The sequence below is a fragment of the Myripristis murdjan genome, chromosome 11, assembly GCF_902150065.1.
Source record: "Myripristis murdjan chromosome 11, fMyrMur1.1, whole genome shotgun sequence".
In the NCBI taxonomy this organism is placed as follows: Eukaryota; Metazoa; Chordata; class Actinopteri; order Holocentriformes; family Holocentridae; genus Myripristis; species Myripristis murdjan.
In genome coordinates this window covers 4,627,882-4,651,305 of record NC_043990.1, presented here as the reverse complement: position 1 = coordinate 4,651,305, position 23,424 = coordinate 4,627,882, and the positions used below count along the sequence as shown (strand labels likewise).

The 23,424-nt window shown below is 41.7% G+C and overlaps 1 protein-coding gene across 1 annotated transcript; it reads left to right on the top strand.

Moving 5' to 3' along the window:
- Positions 1 to 1,195: 1,195 nt before the first annotated feature.
- LOC115367954 (cell wall protein DAN4-like) lies at positions 1,196 to 22,641 on the top strand. The gene is made up of 6 exons (XM_030063893.1): positions 1,196 to 1,218; positions 14,710 to 15,143; positions 15,618 to 15,973; positions 16,636 to 16,831; positions 20,523 to 20,584; positions 22,381 to 22,641. Exons 1-6 carry the CDS (start codon positions 1,196 to 1,198, stop codon positions 22,639 to 22,641), a joined length of 1,332 nt encoding a protein of 443 aa, XP_029919753.1.
- Positions 22,642 to 23,424: the final 783 nt, after the last annotated feature.

Sequence of the window (23,424 nt, the reverse complement as noted above, 5' to 3'; positions counted from 1 at the left end):
CTCTACTAGCACATAAATATGGGTCTAGTTTTGATTTTTAAGTCATTGTCAATCATGAAAGAATCTGCATGCATACTATATATGCTTTCCACTTTGAATTAGTGTATCATAAATCTCTTAAACTCCAATGGGGATGCTGGCATCCTTGGCCAGCATACTATCTTTCAAAGGCTCTAGGAGGCACAAAGCTAGACTGAAGATACTGGATTCACATGAAACTAGACAAACTAAGGACCCCAAGGGGCTAAATAATATTCAAAAGTTAGGCCAATTTTGGCAAGGGGGAAAATATCATAGTCATTTTCAAAGATGTCCTTTGCCATCTCACCTAAATATATCTGAATGAAAATGGTGCACCCACAGGTCTCCTCTTTGCAGCTATACCTAACTTATGCTATCCCATCCAGTCTGGGCCAAAAACCAACCACCACCTACCACCACATACATCACTTATTCTAAAATGGTGTATTTGTGCTTACTGGGAACTCAACAGTCTTGCTGTCAAATTGGTTAAAACTGGAAAGCTGAGATTCCTGTGGATTCAGTGAGCCCATGTTTCTTGTGTGATGATGTTAGGTCCCATAGTAACCATTTTAATGTAGTTTTTTTTTTTTTTTTTAACTTGACATGACTGTATAAAATGACCTATTGCAACTCTAGGATAGTCACAGCTTCATGAAACTTTACAACCACAAACTAGACACTGAGGCTATTCAGAGAATGTCTGGTTTTCCAGGTATAGTGACAATAAGGGGTGAATTTCTGAGCATTTTAAAGACAGAAGTCCCCCCGTTCACACTTTTGGCAGTTTTTAAAGACATGGATTCAATTCTTCTTTGATTTATTTAATGATTTTTTTTTTTTTTTTTTTTTTTTTTTGTGCTATGGTATGCTTTCAAAGTACCCGTTTATGTATGCATTGCTGTCATTGATTATTTTACTGTTGCATTTGCTCTTGGCAGCCAGTTTTTTTTTTTTTTTTTTTTTTTTTTTTTTTTTATAAGACTGAGAATCTTTACTGTATTTTTATTATTATTCTTTAATTTATTTAATGTTTTATTGTGCTATATTTGTATCACTATCCATTATTTTAAATTATATAAAAATGTTAAATACAGATCTTTGTCTTACAATGTTTTAGAATACATAAGCACACACACACACACCCTTAAAATGGGTCTAAAATTGTAATAGGATGGGGATGAGAGAGGGCTGGAGGTAAGAGATGAGTCGGGGTTGAAGGGGAAGCAGCATCTCATGGCTGAGGAGTCCTCGAGGGCCTCCTCATGCCCCCGTGGTGTTGCTGTAATGAGATGAGCAGGAGAGGAAGTGAGAAATGCAAGAAATGAGGTTGGGGAAGAGCAACGAGAGAAGAGCAGGAAATATGCTGCAAGGCCTTACATGTTAGAATTGTTGAATGACAGAGAGTGAGTGTCTTTTCAGTGATTAAAACTCCATTTGCTGGCAACATCTTGCACTTGGTTTTGATGTGCTGTGTCATATTCCCTCAAAGAAACTGTCCAGCATAAACTGTAATGTCATGCATTCCTGAATTGGCAGAATAAGAAATAAGTTAAACTAAATAAATAAATAAATAAACAACATGTTGTTGTTGTTGTTGTTGTTTTTGTCACTTTTAATTTATACAACTATTAAAATATATCATAAAATGGATGATGATGGAGCAGGAAGAAAATTTTTCATTTATTCGTTTATTTATTTATTTGGTTAGAAAACAGTCAGGATTTCTCAATTTCAGGTCAACATTTTTTTTATTATTATTATTATTATTATTATTATTATTATTATTTTTACATCATTTTGACCTGTAAAAACTCTGCTACACAATATCAAACTTGCAATTTGAGGCAGCTGAAATTGTTAGCCACGGGGGAATTGCACCTCAATGGCAGGAGGCTAACAGCATCCAGCAGCATCTAGTCAGTATCCAGCACTCAGTAACAATAAGAAGACAGCACCACCACTGTCCTACATAACAGATATGGGGGGAGGTGAAAGAACTATCCCTTTAATATAACTTAATGGCATTATAAACGAACCTGATTTGTTTCGGAACTATATATTTGTAAAAAAAAAAAAAAAAAAAAAAAAAAAAAAAAAAAAAAAGTTCATTTACTAGGTATTATTAGAACAACGGTGTTCCAACATGTTTAAAATAATGTAAAATCTATGCATTTCCATCGTGCACTGTAACTCCTGTATTGCAGCTGAACTCTTGCCTCACCTGTGCAGCACCTGGAGGTAAAAGCCAAGAAGGTCAACAAGCCGCCAGCTGCTGGTTTGAACAGAAAATGTGTGCAAGAGAACATTGCAGACCTAAAATTAGTCATCTTAGCTTTTCTTGTGTCACCGCAATGTTTAGCCTGTGCCTTATATTTATTACGTTTGTGGTTTGAAATCTGATTTGAATGGTTTAACATTTAGACTGCAGTCACATTTGATGCAGAACTGAGTTTGGGTTTACTACAGCAGCAAACAGGCCTGATAATTTTACCTTCTAGTCATGGAGCAGAACAAAAAATGTGGGCACAGGATTGGCAGAACACTGGAGCTGCTCTACATGCAACCCTAAGCCAGCATTCTCACACAAAGAAAAGACAATTATGAATGATGGATTATGGATCATGAATAACTGAAGTCATTGCACAGTGGTTGGGATGGATGCCTATCTGGCCAAAACTAGAATGGTTTATTTCACAGAACATAAACACATTTTGAATGAAAAATCAAATGCGTTTTGGGGTGTAAAATAAATTAAAACAAAAATAATAATCTTTTAAAAATAAAATAAAAGATATCTAGAAATAAGAGTAGAAGGGAAGGCTGCCTTAGAGAAACCACAAATCTCTGTCGGAGCAGCTGGAGGGCGGTGATGGCACCGGTACATCTGATTGTCCCCCTGGTGACTGAAGCCTAATATTTTTAATATTCCTTGGCCCAAAACTGTATTCAGAGTGTGTTCCCATTCACTGATGCGCCCTTAAATAAAGGCTATGATACGGCACTCTACTTTCTGATTTAAGTTGTTAGATCACAGAATATCCCGTAGCTCCCCTGCATAGCCTAATTTTGTGGAAGGCCCAAGCTTTGCCGGTTTTCTTCAGATTTCTGTGGAGTAAGGACTGATGCCTGCGCCACTTTCTGCACCATCAAAGGCGGAGAAATTGCCGCAGAAAACTGGCAGTCGCTATTTGCGTGAATTTTAGTAAATCCAGTGGAATGTCTAAGCATCCATACTTCTCATATCCTCCTATCCCTTCCTATAATTTGCGCGATTATCCCATAAATGCAAAAAGGAGAAAAACGCACTATGCGGCGGCATGGCAAGCGCGCTTCAGGTAACGGGCTACCCGAGTTTCCAGGCCGGACACCGTGGCGCATGATCCGCAGACACTTACCCACAAAAGGCTCGGAATGTCTGCCCCTTGATGCTTTTATTGTGCTCTACCACTGTTGTTCATTTGTATTCCGAGCCAGCAGTGTCAGGGCTTTAATTTGATGGCATGATTGGCTGCACTGTTACTCATGAAATTAACAGAGCAAGAGGCAAAGGAATTAAAATCACCAAGCATGTTTACCCAGCACTAAAGTAAGAAAAAATGCGGCAAATATAGAGGGCTTTCTGATGTGGGGGTGCAAAAATATTGGAGGAGGGAATGGAAATTCATTCAAGTGCCTGAAGCTGATTAGAAAACCGCGCTGTCACCGCTGAAGATTGCGTTTTAAAATGTTTTGCGGCACCTTTGACCGTGGTTCAGCCCGTCTTTCAAGTCCAGGTGCAGGCAATCACGCAAGTTCGTTTTAGTTAACTGTGGGGTACGGATCTCAGTCACACTGAGTGGTATCTCAGTTGTGTGTGGACCTAAATACGAACACACTCTGGATATTGCAAGAGAACTCTTTTACAGCATAAAATGCCACGGTCTCCCTTTACGTGTGGACGCGGAGGGTGTGCGTGCGTAAAGGTGAGTGTTTTGCCTGTTATCTGGAAGCTGGAGGCACACAAAATTGGAGATTTTTCATCCAAAGTGTAAAGGCGATGCTTTCCCACCAGCACTGCTGCGTTCTCCTCTTCACTGGGCCACCAGAGCTGATGGGGAAAAGCCTGTGATTTGTGAATAGAGTTACAGTGATGCTGTGCTGTCCTCAACAGCTGCCGCCTGCCGCGAGTTCTACCGCTACCAATGCGAAAAATTAGACCAATGTTTTGTGGGAATCAATCATCATGTATTTCAAGATGTTAAAAATTTATTGGGGTCAAACTGATCCCAACACAGTGTTTCCCAACCCAGTCCTCAAGTCCCCCCTGTCCTGCAGGTTTTTGTTTCAGCTCTTCTTTTGCACACCTGACCCAATTAGGCCCATGCACCTTCATGCATGCCCTGCTCAGGTAGATCTATTTCAGCCAATCAGCATGAAGCCCTTAAAGGGGTCAGGTGTGAAAGAGCAGAATTAAAACAAAAATCTGCAGGACAGGCAAGGGCCAGTTTGGGAACCACTGTCCTAAAGATAACAGGACGGTTAGTTAAAGCTTAAATTACCCGGTAAACTGAGAAATTGTGGCAACATGAAATTTGTGCCTCAGGTGCTGGATGTATGGTAGCACAGTTGGTAAATCATCGCCTATATGTCAGCTACAAGCTTCTTCCTGGGGGCATGAGTAAAAAACTTTGTTTTCAGTTTTCTTTTATTTTGCTAAGATTGTGAGTCTTACTGAGAAATATAAGAAAATCTTGCAAAAAAAAGATGTTTTTCAGGTGAACCTGTAAGTTGGTGAGTTCTTCAGTTTTGCTGGAGGTTAACTGAACTCGCTGGAGGCTTTTAGCCCTAATATGCAAATCCCTAAATAAGAACGGAACTTCAAACCTTCAACCCCTCAGACTGTGCGCCACACAGACTCCTGTGTGGTCTTTAAAGAAGTTATGCTGGAATTGCCTAGTGGGAAATTTGGGTCAAGCAGAGTGACTTCTAGTCCAGTCAATGTCAGTGAGTGAATGTGATACAAAGCAAGTCATATGTGTTGAAATTAATTCAGAACAGCAGTTTACCTTCATCCTGCAAAGCCACTTAACAAGTTCACCATGCACTACATTCCCTGAACAAAAAAAAAAAAAAAAAAAAACACAGTGACCTGACCTCAAGTCCACACCTATAGCTGGGGGGAACTTCCATCCAATGTATGTGAAAACAGATTATACAACAACGTAGTTATTCAACATCTGGAATATCTGCTGGGGAAGGGAACTGCAAGCTTGACCATAGAGGACAAGAAGCAAAGAAGAGCAGCAGAGGGAGAAATTACAGATGACTTCTCAGAGGCACAAATCCGGCGTACAACAATCTTCACTGCAGAGGATATCATCCAGGCTCAGAGAAAACAAGTAAGTGTTTCAGTTATGGACACTAGTTTCCTTGAATGCAAGCTCCATTTCCTTTTCAATGAAATAGTCTCTAGAATCACAGTAACTAGGAAATGTAGCCAACTCACTTACAAATTTTGTTATATTTTCTAAAGGCAAATTTAATTGAAGTGTAAGGATGGTCCGGTCAATCAGCCACCAAATTAAATTGTTTTATTCCAAATGACCCCATCAGTACTCTCTGATTGACTGATCTATTATCACAGAGCTCTGCAGGGTGTCTCTTCTAAATGAGTCAAAAAAAAAAAAAAAACAACTGGAAAAACTGCAAGACAGAATTTGTTTTCACTGCAAATGGATAACATGCCTTTGTTTTTTGCTTTGTCAGTTAACTGACCAACACAAGTAGATGTGACTGAGGTCTGCCAGGCTCAGCTCAAGCTGTCATAGCAAAGACAGTTAAAGGGAATGGAAACGGTTGTCACTCATTTTGAAAAGAATGAGAGGCCACGTCCTTAACAAGAATGTGTTCAAATTCAGATTAATCATTTTTCTCTCTAACAAGAGTAAAACAAGGAGCTACTTGTTCTACTGTTGTTGGGTCAAAATTAATTGTTTTTGAGGTTACCAAGGATGTAGTTTATCTTTTTGTCATAATTTTCAATCAATCAACTAATATTTTTATATTTTTACATATATTTATTTTTACATATTTTTATATTATATATTTTTACATTTTTATACAGGTAATACTCACACCTACTGTTTTAAATCAACAATTTGATAATATTTCCCATTTTTGCTGAGCAAGAGTTTTGTACAAAATGAATTAAAGGTGGGTCTCTTACAGAGACCTTTTACAACTTTTACTGCAGTACTCAATACGTGATATTAAATATGCATGGTTTCAACTCGCAATGAGAAGACACAAACTGAAAATTTTGAACTTCAATACCCAGAGGTCCTGGGAGGGGATGTAAATAAATTGCACACAACACACTGGTGTTTGTCATCATAATCTCTTCACACCAAAGATGTTTTCACTTGAAGTCCCTGATCACTGCTTTTCAGGATAGAGTTTTGAATTTTGCTCAATTCAGACTCATTGACACCATATTTTCTTTGGACAGATAGGGTAATAAAATATTAAATTCTTCTTTCTGTTAGTTTTCAAGTACCTATTTGTGTTGTATCATTTGCAGAGAGAGGAGGAAAAAGGAAACCGTCCTCAATGAAAAGATACCATTCTGTCATTCTTCTTTTGTTTATGGGTAAGTATAGAGAACAACTTTAATCCAAAATTAGATCAAATCTGATGTGAAATCTGTATCAAATCTGTAATAAACGTGAGACTGAACCATGATTCTGAAATTAAAACAGCAACCGGAAGTATTCAGTCAACCACAGCCACAGCTACAACATCCACACCGACTGCCAAATCAACACCTACTGCCACAGTGCTGCAAGCTTCCAAAACAGAGACAGCTGCCCCAATAACAAAATCTGCAACATCAAACATATCAAAAAAACATCAAGAAGCTGGTCGACCAATTACCACAACAAATCCAAAGAGCACACCTGCACCATCTACACCTAAAAAAAGAACTACCTCGGCTGTTCCAACTACCACAGTTCATGGAATTTCAAACACAGCAAAGACTAAAACTATACGTACCCTACCAACAAACACAATTTCCGTTAAAACGATGACTGTAAATCCAGTGGTTCCAACAACAACCAAACCTGCACCAATGAAAGATATCCTACCAACAACAATGTTTGCTGGAAAAATATCCACTTTAGCTCCAGCAATATCCGTTACTGCACCACCATCACCAGCTGCAGCAACCACAGCTGCCCTATCAACTTCCACAGTTGCTGTAAAAACTACTAATGAAGTTCCAACAGCAGACACAACTGCATCAAGTACAGCTATGCAAAAAATTACAGCTGCCCCAACAACCAAAACTGCCAAAATTACTATGAACAGAGATGCGCGAGAAACTACAATTTCCAGAGTCACAATGGCAGTAGCAACAACTACAGCTATCCTACCAACAACAGCTGTAAAAGATAACAATATGCCTCCAACAATAACCACAACTGCACCAACTACAGCTGCGCAAAAAATGACCACAGCTGGTCCAGTCACGACTTCAGCAGCCATAACTACAGCTATCCTACCAACAACCACAGATGCTGTAAGAACTAGCACAATGGCTCCAACAACAGCCACTTCTGCACAAACTACAGTTACAGCTGCTACAAAGGGTAACACTGTTGTACCAACAACCACAATTAAGCCCTCTGCTACACAAATAACAACATTTAGTACAGCAACCACTGCTGACCTGATTACAACCACAATAACACCTACATCAGTTGCCCAAACAACACCAGCTTCCAGATCTAAAACAACTGCTGCACAAATTACAACAGCACAACAACCTACTACAGCTGCTCCACCATCCACAGCTGCCACAGAAGATAAGAAAACTACTACAGCCAAAACGACTACCGGGGTTGCTACAAAAATCTCCACACTGGCTACAAGAACAACCACAACTGTACCAACGCCAGCTATGCAAAAAACAACCACAGCTCGCCTAATAACCACAGCCGCCAGAACAACAAGCACAACAGAGACAACCATCTATACAATCCTACCACCAACCACAGCTGTAGAATCTGGGCCTAGCTCACTGGCCCCAACATCAATCTCAACTATACCAGCTACACAAAAAATGATTACCATTACCCCAAACAGCACAGCTGATGCAGTCACTACCACAGCAGCAAAAACTAGAGCTACCTCACCAAAAACCAAAACCACTATAGAAACTACCACTGTAGTTCCAACAACAGCTACAACCACTCCAGCTACAACTATGCAAATAACCTCTACAGATGGTCCAACATCCACAGGGGCCCAGATAACAACCGCAAAAACTGCAAAAACAACCACAACCCTCAAAACAACCACAGTTTCTTCAGTGTCTCCAAAAACAACCACAACTGCACCAACTACAGTGGTGAAAAACAATATGACTGCTGCCACAATTTCAAACACAGCAGTGACCACTACAGCTGCCCTGCCTACAACCATACCAGCCACTACTGCATCGACTACAGTTGTTTCATCTACAGCTGCGAAACAAAACACAGCTGCCCCAAACATAGTTGTAAAAACTACCATTGTACCTTCAACAACAACAGTAACTTTGCCAACTGCTGCTCTGCTGAAAACTACAACTGCCCCAGCAACCACAGCTGCCACAGTCACAACCACAACACTGACATCAAGAGCGATCTCACCAACAACTACAATTGGAAAATCTACCTCTCTACCACAAACAACAGAAACTACTGAACTAACTACAGCTGTGCAAACAACTACCACAGCTGCCCCAACAACAGCTGCCCAAATAACAACTGTAACAACAAATACAGCTGCGCAACATACAACTATGCCAACATCGATCACAAATGCATCAATTATGGCTCGGCCAAAAGCTACCACAGCTGTCCCAGCAACTACAACTGCCAGAGTCACAACCACAGCAGTGAAAACTACAGCTATCATACCAGCAACCACACCTGCTGTAAAAGCAACCACTGTAGCTCAAAAAACAACCACAACTGCACCACCTACAGCTAGACACAAAACCACCACAGCTACCCTAAAAACCTCAGCTGCTGGAATTTCAAGTATTTCAACTACTAAAACAACTATGATTGTTCAAAATACTAACTCTGCAGTCTTAACAACAACCATGCCCACTACAACTGCAATACATCCAAGATCCACGACAGCTGCACATACAACGACATTGTCTTCTATGACCACAGCTGCCACAACAATGACAGCTGACCCAAAAAGCACATCTTCCCAAACTACAACCACTGATACCCAAACAACGTCCACAGTTGGAAAAACCACAGCCAAAACCACAACTACAGCATCTGCTCCAAGAACTACCACAGCTGCCAGCACAACTACACCAGCTACCCAAGCAACTACAGCCGCACCAGTATCCATAAAAACTGATCCGGCAACAACCACTGCTGCTCTAACAACCACAGCTGCCCAAGAAACAACTACAGTTGGTCCAACAGCACTCATAGAGCCCACAAGGACAACTCCAGCATTGCCTGTGACTACCACGTTGGCTTTAACATCAACAAAACCTTTACCAACAACATCCACAACTTCCCAAACAACAACCACATCCCCACCAACAACAACATATCTCAAAACAACCACACTAACCCCAACAACCAAGGCTGATCGAAAAACACCCACAGCTGGGCAAACAACAGCTACAACCCCAGCTATAGAATCTGCTCCAAGAAGGACCACAGGTTTTCCAACAACAAGCACAACTGCACATGTTACCAACATTTCCCCAACAGGCTCCACTGTGAACCCAACAACAACACTTGCACCAGCATCACCAACAGTAGGACAAGCAACAACTGCAGCTGCTCAAAAAACCACATTTGTCGGGATAACCACAACTCAACCAAATAATGCTATATTGCAAACAACTACAGCTGGTCCTACAACAAAGGAACCAGAACCAAACACAACTGTACCAGCAACAACCACAGGTGCACCAATATCAACCACATTTGGTACAACAGCCAGAGCCACAACAACCATAGCTGACCATAAAACATCCACAGCTGAGCAAACGGCCAAAACCACAACTACAGCATCTGAGTCAAAAACTACTACAGCTGTTTCAACAACAATCACAGCTTTACCAATTACCAAAATTTCCCCATCAAGTGCCATTGTTACCCACACAACTACAACAACATCAGTAACAGTGAGCCCCACAACAACCACTGCTGTAAAATCAACTACCACAGCGGTTCCAACAACCACAGTTTCAACAAGTACTACAGCGTCAATACCGACAACAAGTGCACTTGCAACCAGCACTGTGGCACCGCCAACAACTATAGCTTCCTCTGTGACTACCACATTGAAAACAACAACGACTCCATCAGTAACAGCCACAACTGCACAAACAACAACCACAACTACTCCAGCTGACAAAATTTCTCAAACAACTACCATTGCTATCAACACAATTAAAACTACAACATCAGCCACAGCAAGCAGTACAACAACCACAGATGCTCCAGAAACATCCACAGCTGTAAAATCAACTAAAACAGCTTCACCACCAACTACAACACCTACACTTGTAACCACCACTGTTGCACCGCCAACAACTGTAACTTCCCCTGTGACTACCACATTGAAAACAACCATGACTCCATCAGGAATAGCCACAACTGCATCAAAAACAACCACAGCTGCACCAGTATTGACCTCATTTACCACAACAACCAAAGCTGCCCAAAATATATCCACAGCTGAGCAAACAGCCACAACTATGACTACAGCATCTGCACCAGGAACCTCCACAACTGTGTCAACAACAACCACAGTTTCACCAATTACCAAAATTTCCCCAGCAAGTGTCATTGCTACCGACACAGCTCCTCCAGAAATAACCACAGCTGTAAAAACAAATACCACAGTGTCTCCAACAACAATATTAACAAATACTATAGTTTTACCATCACCGACAACATCTGCACTTGCAACCCCCACTGTGGCCTCACCAGCAACTACAACTTCCCCTGTGAGTGCCACATTCACAGCAACAACAAATACAGCTGGTCCAACAACAAAGGAACAAGAACCAAACACAACTGTACCAGCAACAACCACAGGTGCACCAATATCAACCACATTTGGTACAACAGCCAGAGCCACAACAACCATAGCTGACCATAAAACATCCACAGCTGAGCAAACGGCAAAAACCACAATTGCAGCGTCTGAGTCAAAAACTACTACAGCTGTTTCAACAACAATCACAACTTTACCAATTACCAAAATTTCCCCATCAAGTGCCATTGTTACCCACACAACTAAAACAACATCAGTAACAGTGAGCCCCACAACAACCACTGCTGTAAAATCGACTACCACAGTGGTTCCAACAACCACAGTTTCAACAAGTACTACAGCTTCAAGACCAGTAACAACACGTGCACTTGCAACCAGCACTGTGGCACCGCTAACAACTGTAACTTCCCCTGTAACAACCACATTGATAACAACCACGACTCCATCAGGAATAGACACAACTGCATCGAAAACAACCACAGCTGCACCAGTATTGACCACAGTTACCACAACAACTATAGCTGACCATAAAACATCCACAGCTGAGAAAACACCCGACACCACAACTACAGCATCTGAGTCAAGAAATACCACAATTGTCTCAAAAATAAGCACAACTAAACCAATTACCAAAATTTCCCCAACAACTGCCATTTCTACCCACACAACTGCAACTGCATCAACATCAGCCACAGTGAGCCCTGCAAATATCACTAATACCTCAAAATCATCAACAGCTATAAAATCAACTATCACAGAGAGACCAAAAACAACAATCTTGTCAGATCCAACAGTTTCAAAAACACCTGTACTAGTAACGACCACAATGGCACCACCAATGACTATAGACTCTTCTGTGACTACCACATTGAAAATGACTCCATCGGTAAGAGCCACAACTTCACCAACAACAACCACAGCTACACCAGTATTGACCACATTTACCACAACGACCACAGCTGCCAAAACAACATCCACAGTTGAGCAAATAGCCACAATTACAACTACAGCATTTGTACCCGGAACTACCACACCTGTGCCAACAACAAGCAAAACTACACCAATTATCAAGATTTCCCCAACAAGTTCCACTGTCAACCCAACAACAACTGCTCCAACATCAGAAACAATAGGACCAGCAACAACTTCAACTGCTCAGATAACAGCATTTGTCCCAGCAACCACAGCTTCATCAAATGCAGCTACATTGCAAACTGCTTCCCCTATCACAACCACAGTACCTGTAATAAAAATCACAAGTATACTGGCAACAGCCACCACTGCACTGACATCGACCACATTTATCCCAACACCTACCACCGCTGCTCAAACATCCACACAAGCACGGATAACAACCACAGAAGCTAGTAAAACTACAAAAACACCCAAAATAACCACAGCTACCTCAAAAACTAACACAGTTGTTCCAAGACAAACCACTACTTCACCAACTACAGCTGTAAAAATAACCACCAGAGCTACCCAAAACACTACATTTCTCGGAATAATAAGCACATCAGCAGCAATAACAACTTATCTACCAACAACTACAGCTCTAAAAACTACCTCTATAGCTCCAACAACCACAAATGCACCATCTACAGTTACAGAAAGAACTACCACAGCTGCTCCAACTTCCACAGGTGCCCAGGTTTCGACTGCACAAGCTACCGAAATTACTACAGCCCTAACAATAACCACAGTTGCTGCAGAAACCTCCACAGCCAAAATTAAAGCCACAGCAGCAACAACAGGTGCCCTCCCAGCAACTACACTTGCTGTAAATAATACTTTAGCTCCAACAGCAATCACAACTACATCAACTACTGCTCTGCAAAAAAACATTACAGGAATAACAGCCACAGAAAGTACAAATACAGCTATTCTACCAACAACTGCAATTGTAATACCTACCACTCTGGCTCAGAAAACAACCATACCTGCACCAACTACAACTACACCAACCACAACCAGAGCTACTCCAAACAACACAGCTGCCGGAATCACAACCAAAGCAGCAATGACGACAACTAAGCCTACATTAACACCATCTGTTGCTATAAAAGCTACCACAGCAGCTCCAAGAACCACAACTGCACCAACTGCAGCTACAGAAAAAAATTCAACTTCTTTAACATCCACAGGTTTTGTGAAAACAGCCACAGAAGCTAGAAAAACTACTCCAGCCTTAGCAGTAACTACAATATCTGCTAAACCTTCCAAAGTGGCTCCAGCAACATCAACAACCTTGTCATCCACATCTGTGCAAAACAATACCACAGCTTCCCCAACAACTGCAGTAACGAGAATATCAAACACATTAGTGACAACAACCACAGCCAACCTGCCTAAACCCACTAACGATGTAAAAACTAAAACAGTTTTTCCTAAAACAGCCACAACTGCACCAACAACAGCTGTGCAACAAACAACAATAGTTGCCCCAACAACCACACCTGCTGTTAGAACTACCACAGTATCTCCAAGGTTAACCATTGTTGCACAGACTACAGCTGTGAAAATAACTACCAAAGCTGCCATAAATAAGACAGCTGCAGTATCAAAAACCACAGGTGCTGTAAAAACTACCACCAGTGCTTCAACAACGACAAAAACTTCACAAACTACAGCTACACAAAAAAATACCAAAGCTTTAATATTAACAGGTGCACTGACAACCACAGAAGCTCCTATATCTGCCTCAGCCCTAACAAAATCCACTGCTTCAACAAAAATCACAGCTGCTCCAACAACCACATTTGTCAAAGGTACAACCATAGAAAAGATATCTACACTGACATTGTTTCCATCAAAGACAACTCCACCACCTACAGCTACACAAGAAAACACACACACTACCACAGCTGAAGCCACTACATTGACAAATGCCCAGAAAACAACCAGAGAAACCACAATTGATTCACAAACTACCGCAGTGGCTCCAACACTGACCAATCCTGTGAAATCAATTACCACCTCTTTCCCAAATATTACAGCTGTAGTAAAAACTAGCACTGTTTCCCCAAAAACAACCACAACTGCACAAACTACAACTACACAAAAAAACATCACAACTGCAAAATTGCAATTGCAAAAAAATACCACTGCTACCCCAATAACAACAGCTGTAGGACTTTCAAAAACATCAGCATTCACGACTGCACGAATCACAGTTGCCCCAAAAACCACAGCAGCAAAAACTACAGCAATCCTACCAACAACCACTGCTGCTAGAAAAACTTTCACTCCACCTCCGACAATGCCTACAACTGCACCACCTACATCTTCACAAAAGATTACCGCATCATCTACACCTACACAAACAACCACAGCTACCTCAAAAACCATAGCTGGCAGAGTCATGACCACAGCAACAACTATAAATATCCTACCAACAACAACAGTTGCTGTACAACCTACCACCCTGGCTCCTACATTAGGCACTACAGCACCAACTATAGTTGTGCAAAAAACTACTAAAGCTGCCATAGCTGCCACAACAACATCCACAGCTGAAAAAACAGACACAACTACAACAACAGCATTTGCACCAAGAACTACCACATCTGTCTCAACAACAAGCACAACCTCACCAATTACCAAAATTTCCCCAACAAGTTCCATAGTTACAGACACAACTACAACATCAGCCACACTGAGCCCTGCAACAACCACTGCAGCTCCAGAAACAACCACAGATGTAAAATCAACTACCACAGTGGTTCCAGCGACGACAGTCTCAACAAGTACAACAGCGTCAACACCGACAACAAGTGCACTTGTAACTACAACTGATGCACCAGTAACAACTACAACGTCTCCTGTGACTACCACATTGACAACAACCACAGCTGCACCAGTGTTGACCACATTTACCACAACAACCATAGCTGCCACAACATCCACAGCTGAAAAAACAGACACAACTACAACGGCATTTACACCAAAGACTACCACATCTGTCTCAACAACAAGCACAACCTCACCAATTACCAAAATTTCCCCAACAAGTTCCATAGTTACAGACACAACTACAACATCAGCCACACTGAGCCCTGCAACAACCACTGCAGCTCCAGAAACAACCACAGATGTAAAATCAACTACCACAGTGGTTCCAGCGATGACAGTCTCAACAAGTACAACAGCATCAACACCGACAACAAGTGAACTTGTAACTACCGCTGTGGCACCACCAACTACTGCAACTTCTCCTGTGACTACCACATTGATAACAACCACAGCTGCACCAGTGTTGACCACATTTACCACAACAACCATAGCTGCCACAACAACACCCACAGCTGAAAAAATAGACACAACTACAACAACAGCATTTACACCAAGGACTACCACATCTGTCTCAACAACAAGCACAACCTCACCAATTACCAAAATTTCCACAAGTTCCATAGATACAGACACAACTACAACATCAGCCACATTGAGCCCTGCAACAACCACTGCAGCTCCAGAAACAACCACAGATGTAAAATCAACTATGACAGTGGTTCCAGCGACGACAGTCTCAACAACTACAACAGCGTCAACACCGACAATAAGTGCACTTGTAACTACGACTGATGCACCAGTAACAACTACAACGTCTCCTGTAACTACCACATTGACAACAACCACAGCTGCACCAGTGTTGACCACATTTTCCACAACAACGACAGCTGCCACAACATCCACAGCTGAAAAAACAGACACAACTACAACAACAGCATTTGCACCAAGAACTACCACATCTGTCTCAACAACAAGCACAACTTCACCAATTACCAAAATTTCCACAAGTTCCATAGCTTCAGACACAACTACAACATCAGCCACACTGAGCCCTGCAACAACCACTGCAGCTCCAGAAACAACCACAGATGTAAAATCAACTACCACAGTGGTTCCAGCGACGACAGTCTCAACAAGTACAACAGCGTCAACACCGACAACAAGTGCACTTGTAACTACAACTGATGCACCAGTAACAACTACAACGTCTCCTGTGACTACCACATTGACAACAACCACAGCTGCACCAGTGTTGACCACATTTACCACAACAACCATAGCTGCCACAACATCCACAGCTGAAAAAACAGACACAACTACAACAACGGCATTTACACCAAAGACTACCACATCTGTCTCAACAACAAGCACAACCTCACCAATTACCAAAATTTCCACAAGTTCCATAGCAACAGACACAACTACAACATCAGCCACACTGAGCCGTGCAACAACCACTGCAGCTCCAGAAACAACCACAGATGTAAAACCAACTACCACAGTGGTTGCAGCGACAACAGTCTCAACTAGTACAACAGTGTCAACACCGACAACAAGTGCACTTGTAACTACAACTGATGCACCAGTAACAACTACAACGTCTCCTATGACTACCACATTGACAACAACCACAGCTGCACCAGTGTTGACCACATTTACCACAACAACCATAGCTGCCACAACATCCACAGGTGACAAGACAGACACAACTACAGCATTTACACCAAGAACTACCACATCTGTCTCAACAAGTACAACTTCACCAATTACCAAAATTTCCACAACAAATACTATTGCCACTCACACAACTACAACATCAGCCACAGTGACACATTCAACAACCACTGCACCTCCAGAAACAACCGCAGACGTGAAATCAGCTACCACAGTGGTTCCAGCAACGACAGTCTCAACAAGTACTACAGCATCAACACCAACAAGTGTACTTGTAACTACCACTGTGGCACTACCAACAACTACAACTTCTCCTGAAACAACCACATTGACAACAACCACAACTCCATCAGTAACAGTCACAACTGCACCATCAACAACCACAGCAGTACCGGTATCAACCACATTTACCACAACAGCCACAACTGCGCCAACAACCACAGCTGCACCAGTATTTACCACATTTATCACAACAACATCCACAGCTGAGCAAGCAGCCACAACTACAACTATAGCATCTGCGCCCGGAACTACCACATCTGTGTCAACAACAAGCAGAACTACACCAATTATCAAAATTTCCCCAACACGTTCCATTTTGAATTCGACGTTCACAACTGCTCCAACATCAGCAACAATAGGACCAGCAACAACTTCCACTTTTCAGACAACCACATTTATCTCATCAACCGCAGCTTCATCAAATGCAGCTACATTGCAGACTCCTTCCCCTTTGACAACCACAGTACCTGTGATAAAAACCACAACTGTACTGGCAACAGCCACCACTGCATTGACACCGACCACATTTATCCCAACAACTACCACCACTGCTCAAACATCCACACAAGCACAGAAAGCAACCACAGAAGCTAGTAAAACTACAAAAAAAACCAAAATAACCACAGCTGCCTCAAAACCTCCCACAACTGTTCCAAGAAAAACCACTACATCACCAACTACAGCTATGAAAAGAACCACCAGAGCTAACAAAAACAGTACATCTGTCGGAATAATAACCACATCAGCAATAACACCAGCTGATCTACCAACAACTACAGCTCTAAAAACTACCTCTATAGCTCCAACAACCACAAATGCACCATCTACAGTTACAGAAAGAACTACCACAGCTGCTCCAACTTCCACAGGTGCCCAGGTTTCAACTGCACAAACTACAGAAATCACTACAGCCCTAAAAACAACCACAGTTGCTGCAGAAACCTCCACAGCCAAAATTAAAGCCACAGCAGCACCAACAGGTGCCCTCCCAGCAACTACAATTGCTGTAAATAATACTTTAGCTCCAACAGCAATCACAACTACATCAACTACTTCTCTGAAAAAAAAGATCACAGGAATAACAGCCACAGAAAGTACAAATACAGCTATTCTACCAACAACTGCAATTGTAATATCTACCACTCTGGCTCAGAAAACAACCACACCCGCAACAACTCTAACTACACTAGCAACAACCACAGCTGCTACAAACGACACAGCTGCTGGATTCACAACCAAAGCAGCGATGACGACAACTAAGCCTACATTAACATCATCTGTTGCTATAAAAGCTACCACAGCAGCTCCAAGAACCACAATTGCACCAACTGCAGCTACAGAAAAAAATACAACTTCTTTAACATCCACAGGTTTTGTGACAACAGCCACAGAAGCTAAAACTACTACTGCCTTAGCAACAACTACAATATCTGCTATACCTTCCAAAGTGGCTCCATCAACAATTGTGTCATCTACACCTGTGCAAAACAGTACCACAGCTTCCCCAACAACTAGAGTTACCAGAATATCAAACACATTAGTGACAACAACCACAAGCAACTTGCCCACAACCACTGATAATGTAAAAACTAAAACAGTTTTTCCTACAACAGCCACAACTACACCAACAATAGCTGTGCAAAAAACAACCACAGTTACCAGAGTTAAAACCATAGCAGCAAAAACTACAGCTGTTCTGCCAACAACTACACCTGCTGTTAGAACTACCACAGTATCTCCAAGGTTAACCTCTGCTGCACAGACTACAGCTGTGACAATAACTACCAAAACTGCCATAAATACGACAGCTGCACTATCAAAAACCACAGGTGCTGTAAAAACTATCACCAGTGCTTCAACAACAACGAAAACTTCACAAACTACAGTTACACAAAAAACTACCAAAGCTTTAATATTAACAGGTGCACTGACAACCACAGAAGCTCCTATATCTGCCTCAGCCCTAACAAAATCCACTGCTGCAACAAAAATCACAGCTGCTCCAACAACCACATTTGTCAAAGGTACTACCAAAGAAAAGTTATCTACAATTAAATTATTTCCATCAAGAACAACTCCAGTACCTACAGCTACACAAGAAAACAAACACACTGCTCTTACAACCACACCTGTCAAAGCTACAACCACAGCTGAAGCCACTACATTGACAAATGCCCAGAAAACAACCAGAGAAACCACAATTGATTCACAAACTGCCACAGTGGCTCCAACACTGACCAATCCTGTGAAATTAATTACCACCTCTTTCCCAAATATTACAGCTGTAGTAAAAACTAGCACTGTTTCACCAAAAACAACCACAACTGCACAAACTACAACTACACAAAAAAACATCACAACTGCAAAATCGCAATTGCAAAAAAATACCACTGCTACCCCAATAACAACAGCTGTAGGACTTTCAAAAACATCAGGATTCACGACTGCACGAATCATAGTTGCCCCAAAAACCACAGCAGCAAAAATTACAGCAATCCTACCAACAACCACTGCTGCTAGAAAAACTTTCACTGCACCTCCAACAATGCCTACAACTGCACCACCTATATCTTCACAAAAGATTACCGCATCATCTACACCTACACAAACAACCACAGCTACCCCAAAAACCATAGCTGGCAGAGTCATGACCACAGCAGCAACAACTATAAATATCCTACCAACAACAACAGTTGCTGTACAACCTACCACCCTGGCTCCTACATTAGGCACTACAGCACCAACTATAGTTGTGCAGAAAACTACTAAAGCTGCCTCAACAGCCAAAACCGCTAGAGTTACTACAATTACAGCTTCCCTACCAACATCTACAGCTTCTTTTAAAGCTACAGTGGCTCTAACAACAACCAAAATTAGACCAACCACAGTTGCTTTAAAAACTACCACTGTGGGGTCAGTAACAGGCACAGCTGTACCGACTACACTTGTACAAAAAACTACCACCAATTCTCCAAAATCCAAGGATGCTCAGACAACAACAGTGACAAAAACTACTGCAAACCAAACAAAACCCACAGTGTCTTTGAAAACCTCCTCAATAGCTCTAACAACCAGAACTACACCAACTACATCTGCAACAACCTCAGATGAAGGAATAACAACCATAGCTGCAATAACTACTGGTAACCAACCAGCAACCACAGTTGTAAAAACTACCACAATGGTTCAGCCAACCATAACTGCATCATCTAAAGCTATACAAAAATCTACCACAACTGTTCCATCAACCACACCTGTTGGAGCTTCAACCGCATCTGCTCCATCAACAGCAAAAGAAAAAACAGCCACATTTGCTCCAATATCCACAAATGCCCAGATAACAAGCACAGACACTATGGAAACTACAGCACCACTAAAAACAACCAGAGTTGCTTCAAAGTCTACCAAAGTGACTCAGAGACTAACTACTCCCGCATCAACTACAGCTGCTCTATCGACAACCACAGTCAATGCAAAAATTACTACTGTAGCTCCAAATGAAACCATATCTGCACCTACAGATGCACAAATAACTACCACAGCTGCTAGAATACCAACCACAGCAATGGCTAAAACCACAACTTCCCTATCAACTAACATAGTTGCAGTAAAAAGTACCACAGCAGTTCCAACAACTAGAACTGCACCATCAACAGCTACCACAATTGACACAATACCCACAGCTTCCAGAATTCCAACTACAGAAGATAAAACAACAGGTCTTCTACCAAATGCCACAACTGCTGTAAAAGCTACCACTTCAGCCCAGACAACCAAAACTGCAAAAGCTACAACTGTACACAAAACTACATCTGCCCCAATAGACAAAATTGCCTCAGCTACAACCACATCAACAGCAACTACAGCTGCCAAACTGACAACTATCAGTGTGTTTCCAATGACAACCAAAACTGAAATAACTACTGCTACACTAAACATTACCAAAGCTATTCCAGTCACCACAGCTGTCCAGACAAAAACCACCACAGCAAAAACCACAGCCACACATAAAACAACCACAGCTGGCCCCAAAACTACAGCTGCTCTGATAACAAACAAAGTAACATCAATTCCAGTGGTCTTACCAAAAACCACAATTTCTGTAAAACCTACCACTGTAAAGGCAAAATCAAGTACAACTGCAACAACTAGAATTGTACGAAATACTACCACAAATTTTCTAACAACCAAACATGGCCACACGAAAGTGACAAAAACTACAACATCAATGTCTCAAACAGCTACAGCCCCACCTACATCTGTCCCAAAAACCACAAATGAAACAGTCACAACTATATTAACAAAAAATACTAGTGCCCAAAGAGCAACAAAAGTTGGAAAGACTTCCACAGTAATTCCACTAACCACAACTGCACCACCAAAATCTTCAGAAAAATCCACCACAACTGTCCCAATGACACCGCTTGGAGCATCAACCACGCCTGCAAAATCTGCACTTGATACCACTATGGTGGCATCACCAACAACTATATCTTCCCCTGTGATTACCACATTGACAACAACCACAACTCCATCAGTAACAGCCACAAATGCACTAAAAACAACCACAGCTGTGAAAACATCAACCACACTGGACACAACAACCATAGCCTCAATAATTATAACTAACCTGACCACATCCACAGCTAGGAAAACAGCCACAAACATAACTATAGATTCTTCACCAAAAATAACAAAAGCTGTTACAACTAACACCACCACTACTCCAGTTAACAAAATTTCTCAAACATCTACTATTGCTATCGACACAATTGCAACTACAACATCAGCCACAGCAAGCAGTACAACAACCACAGCTGCTTCAGAAACATCCACAGCTGTAAAATCAACTGAAGCAGTGTCTCAAATGACAGTCGTAACAAATATTACAGCTTCACCACCAACTACAATACCTACACTTGTAAACACCACTGTGACACCACCAACAACTACAGCTTCCCCTGTGACTACCACATTGAAAACAACCATGAATCCATCAGTAATAGCCACAACTGCATCAAAAACAACCACAGCCACACCAGTATTAATCACATTTACCACAACAACCAAAGCTGCAAAAAATATATCCACAGCTGAACCAACAGTGACAACTACAACTACAGCATCTGCACCTTTTGCGTCAACAAGAAACACAGCTTCACCAGTTACCAAAATTTCCCCAACAAGTGTCAATGCAACCCACACGACTAAAACAACTGCCACAGCAAGCAGTACAACAACCAAAGCTCCTCCAGAAACAACAACAGCTGTAAAATCAACTATCACAGTGTCTCCAATGACAATATTAAAAAATACTACATTTTTACCACCAACAACATCTACACTTGCAACAACTTCCTCTGTGATTGCCACATTGACAACAAAAACAAATCCATCAGTAACAGCCACAATTGTACCAACAACAACCACAGCTGCACCAACTTCAACCACATTTCGTACAAAAACCAGAGCAACAACAGTAACTGACAAAAAAACATCAACAACTGAGAAAACAGCCACAGCAAGCATTACAAAAACAAGAGCTCCTCCAGAAACAACCACAGCTGTAAAATCAACTACCACAGTGGTTCCAGCAACAACAGTCTCAACAAGTACTACAGCGCCAACACCGACTACAAGGGCACTTGTAACTACCATTGTGTCACCACCAAAAACTACAACTTCTCCTGTGACAACAACATTGACAACAACCACGACTCCATCAGTAACAGCCAAAACTGCACCATCATTGACCACATTTACCTCAAAAAACCCAGCTGCCCCAGCAAAATCCACAACTGAGCAAACAGCCACAACCACAACTACAGCATCTGCACCAAGAACTACCACATTTGTCTCAACAACAAGCAAAACGTCACCAGTTACCAAGATTTCCCCCAAAACAGCCATTACTATGCACACAACTACAACTTCAGCCACAAAAGAAGGACAACAACCATGGCTGCTCCAAAAACAACCCCAGCTGTAAAATCAACTGCCACAGTGTCTCCAATGACAATATTAAAAAATACTACATTTTTACCACCAACGACAACATCTGCCCTTTCAAAAACAACTCTGGCCTCATCAAAAACGACAACTTCCCCTGTGAGTGCCACATTAACAAAAACAAAAAATCCATCAGTAACAGCCACAGTTGTACCAACAACAACCACAACTGCACCAACTTCACCCACATTTGGTACAAAAACCAGAGCAACAACAATTCCTGACAATAATACATCAACAGCTGAGAAAACAGCCACAGCAAGCATTACAAAAACAAGAGCTCCTCCAGAAATAACCACAGCTGAAAAATCAACCACAGTGGTTCCAGCAACAACAGTCTCAACAAGTACTACAGCGCCAACAACGATTACAAAGGCACTTGTAACTACCATTGTGGCACCACCAAAAACTACCACCTCTCCTGTGACAACCACATTGACAACAACCACGACTCCATCAGTAACAGCCAAAACTGCACCAACATTGACCACATTTACCTCAAAAAACACAGCTGCCCCAGCAAAATCCACAACTGAGCAAACAGCCACAACTACCACTACAGCATCTGCACCACGA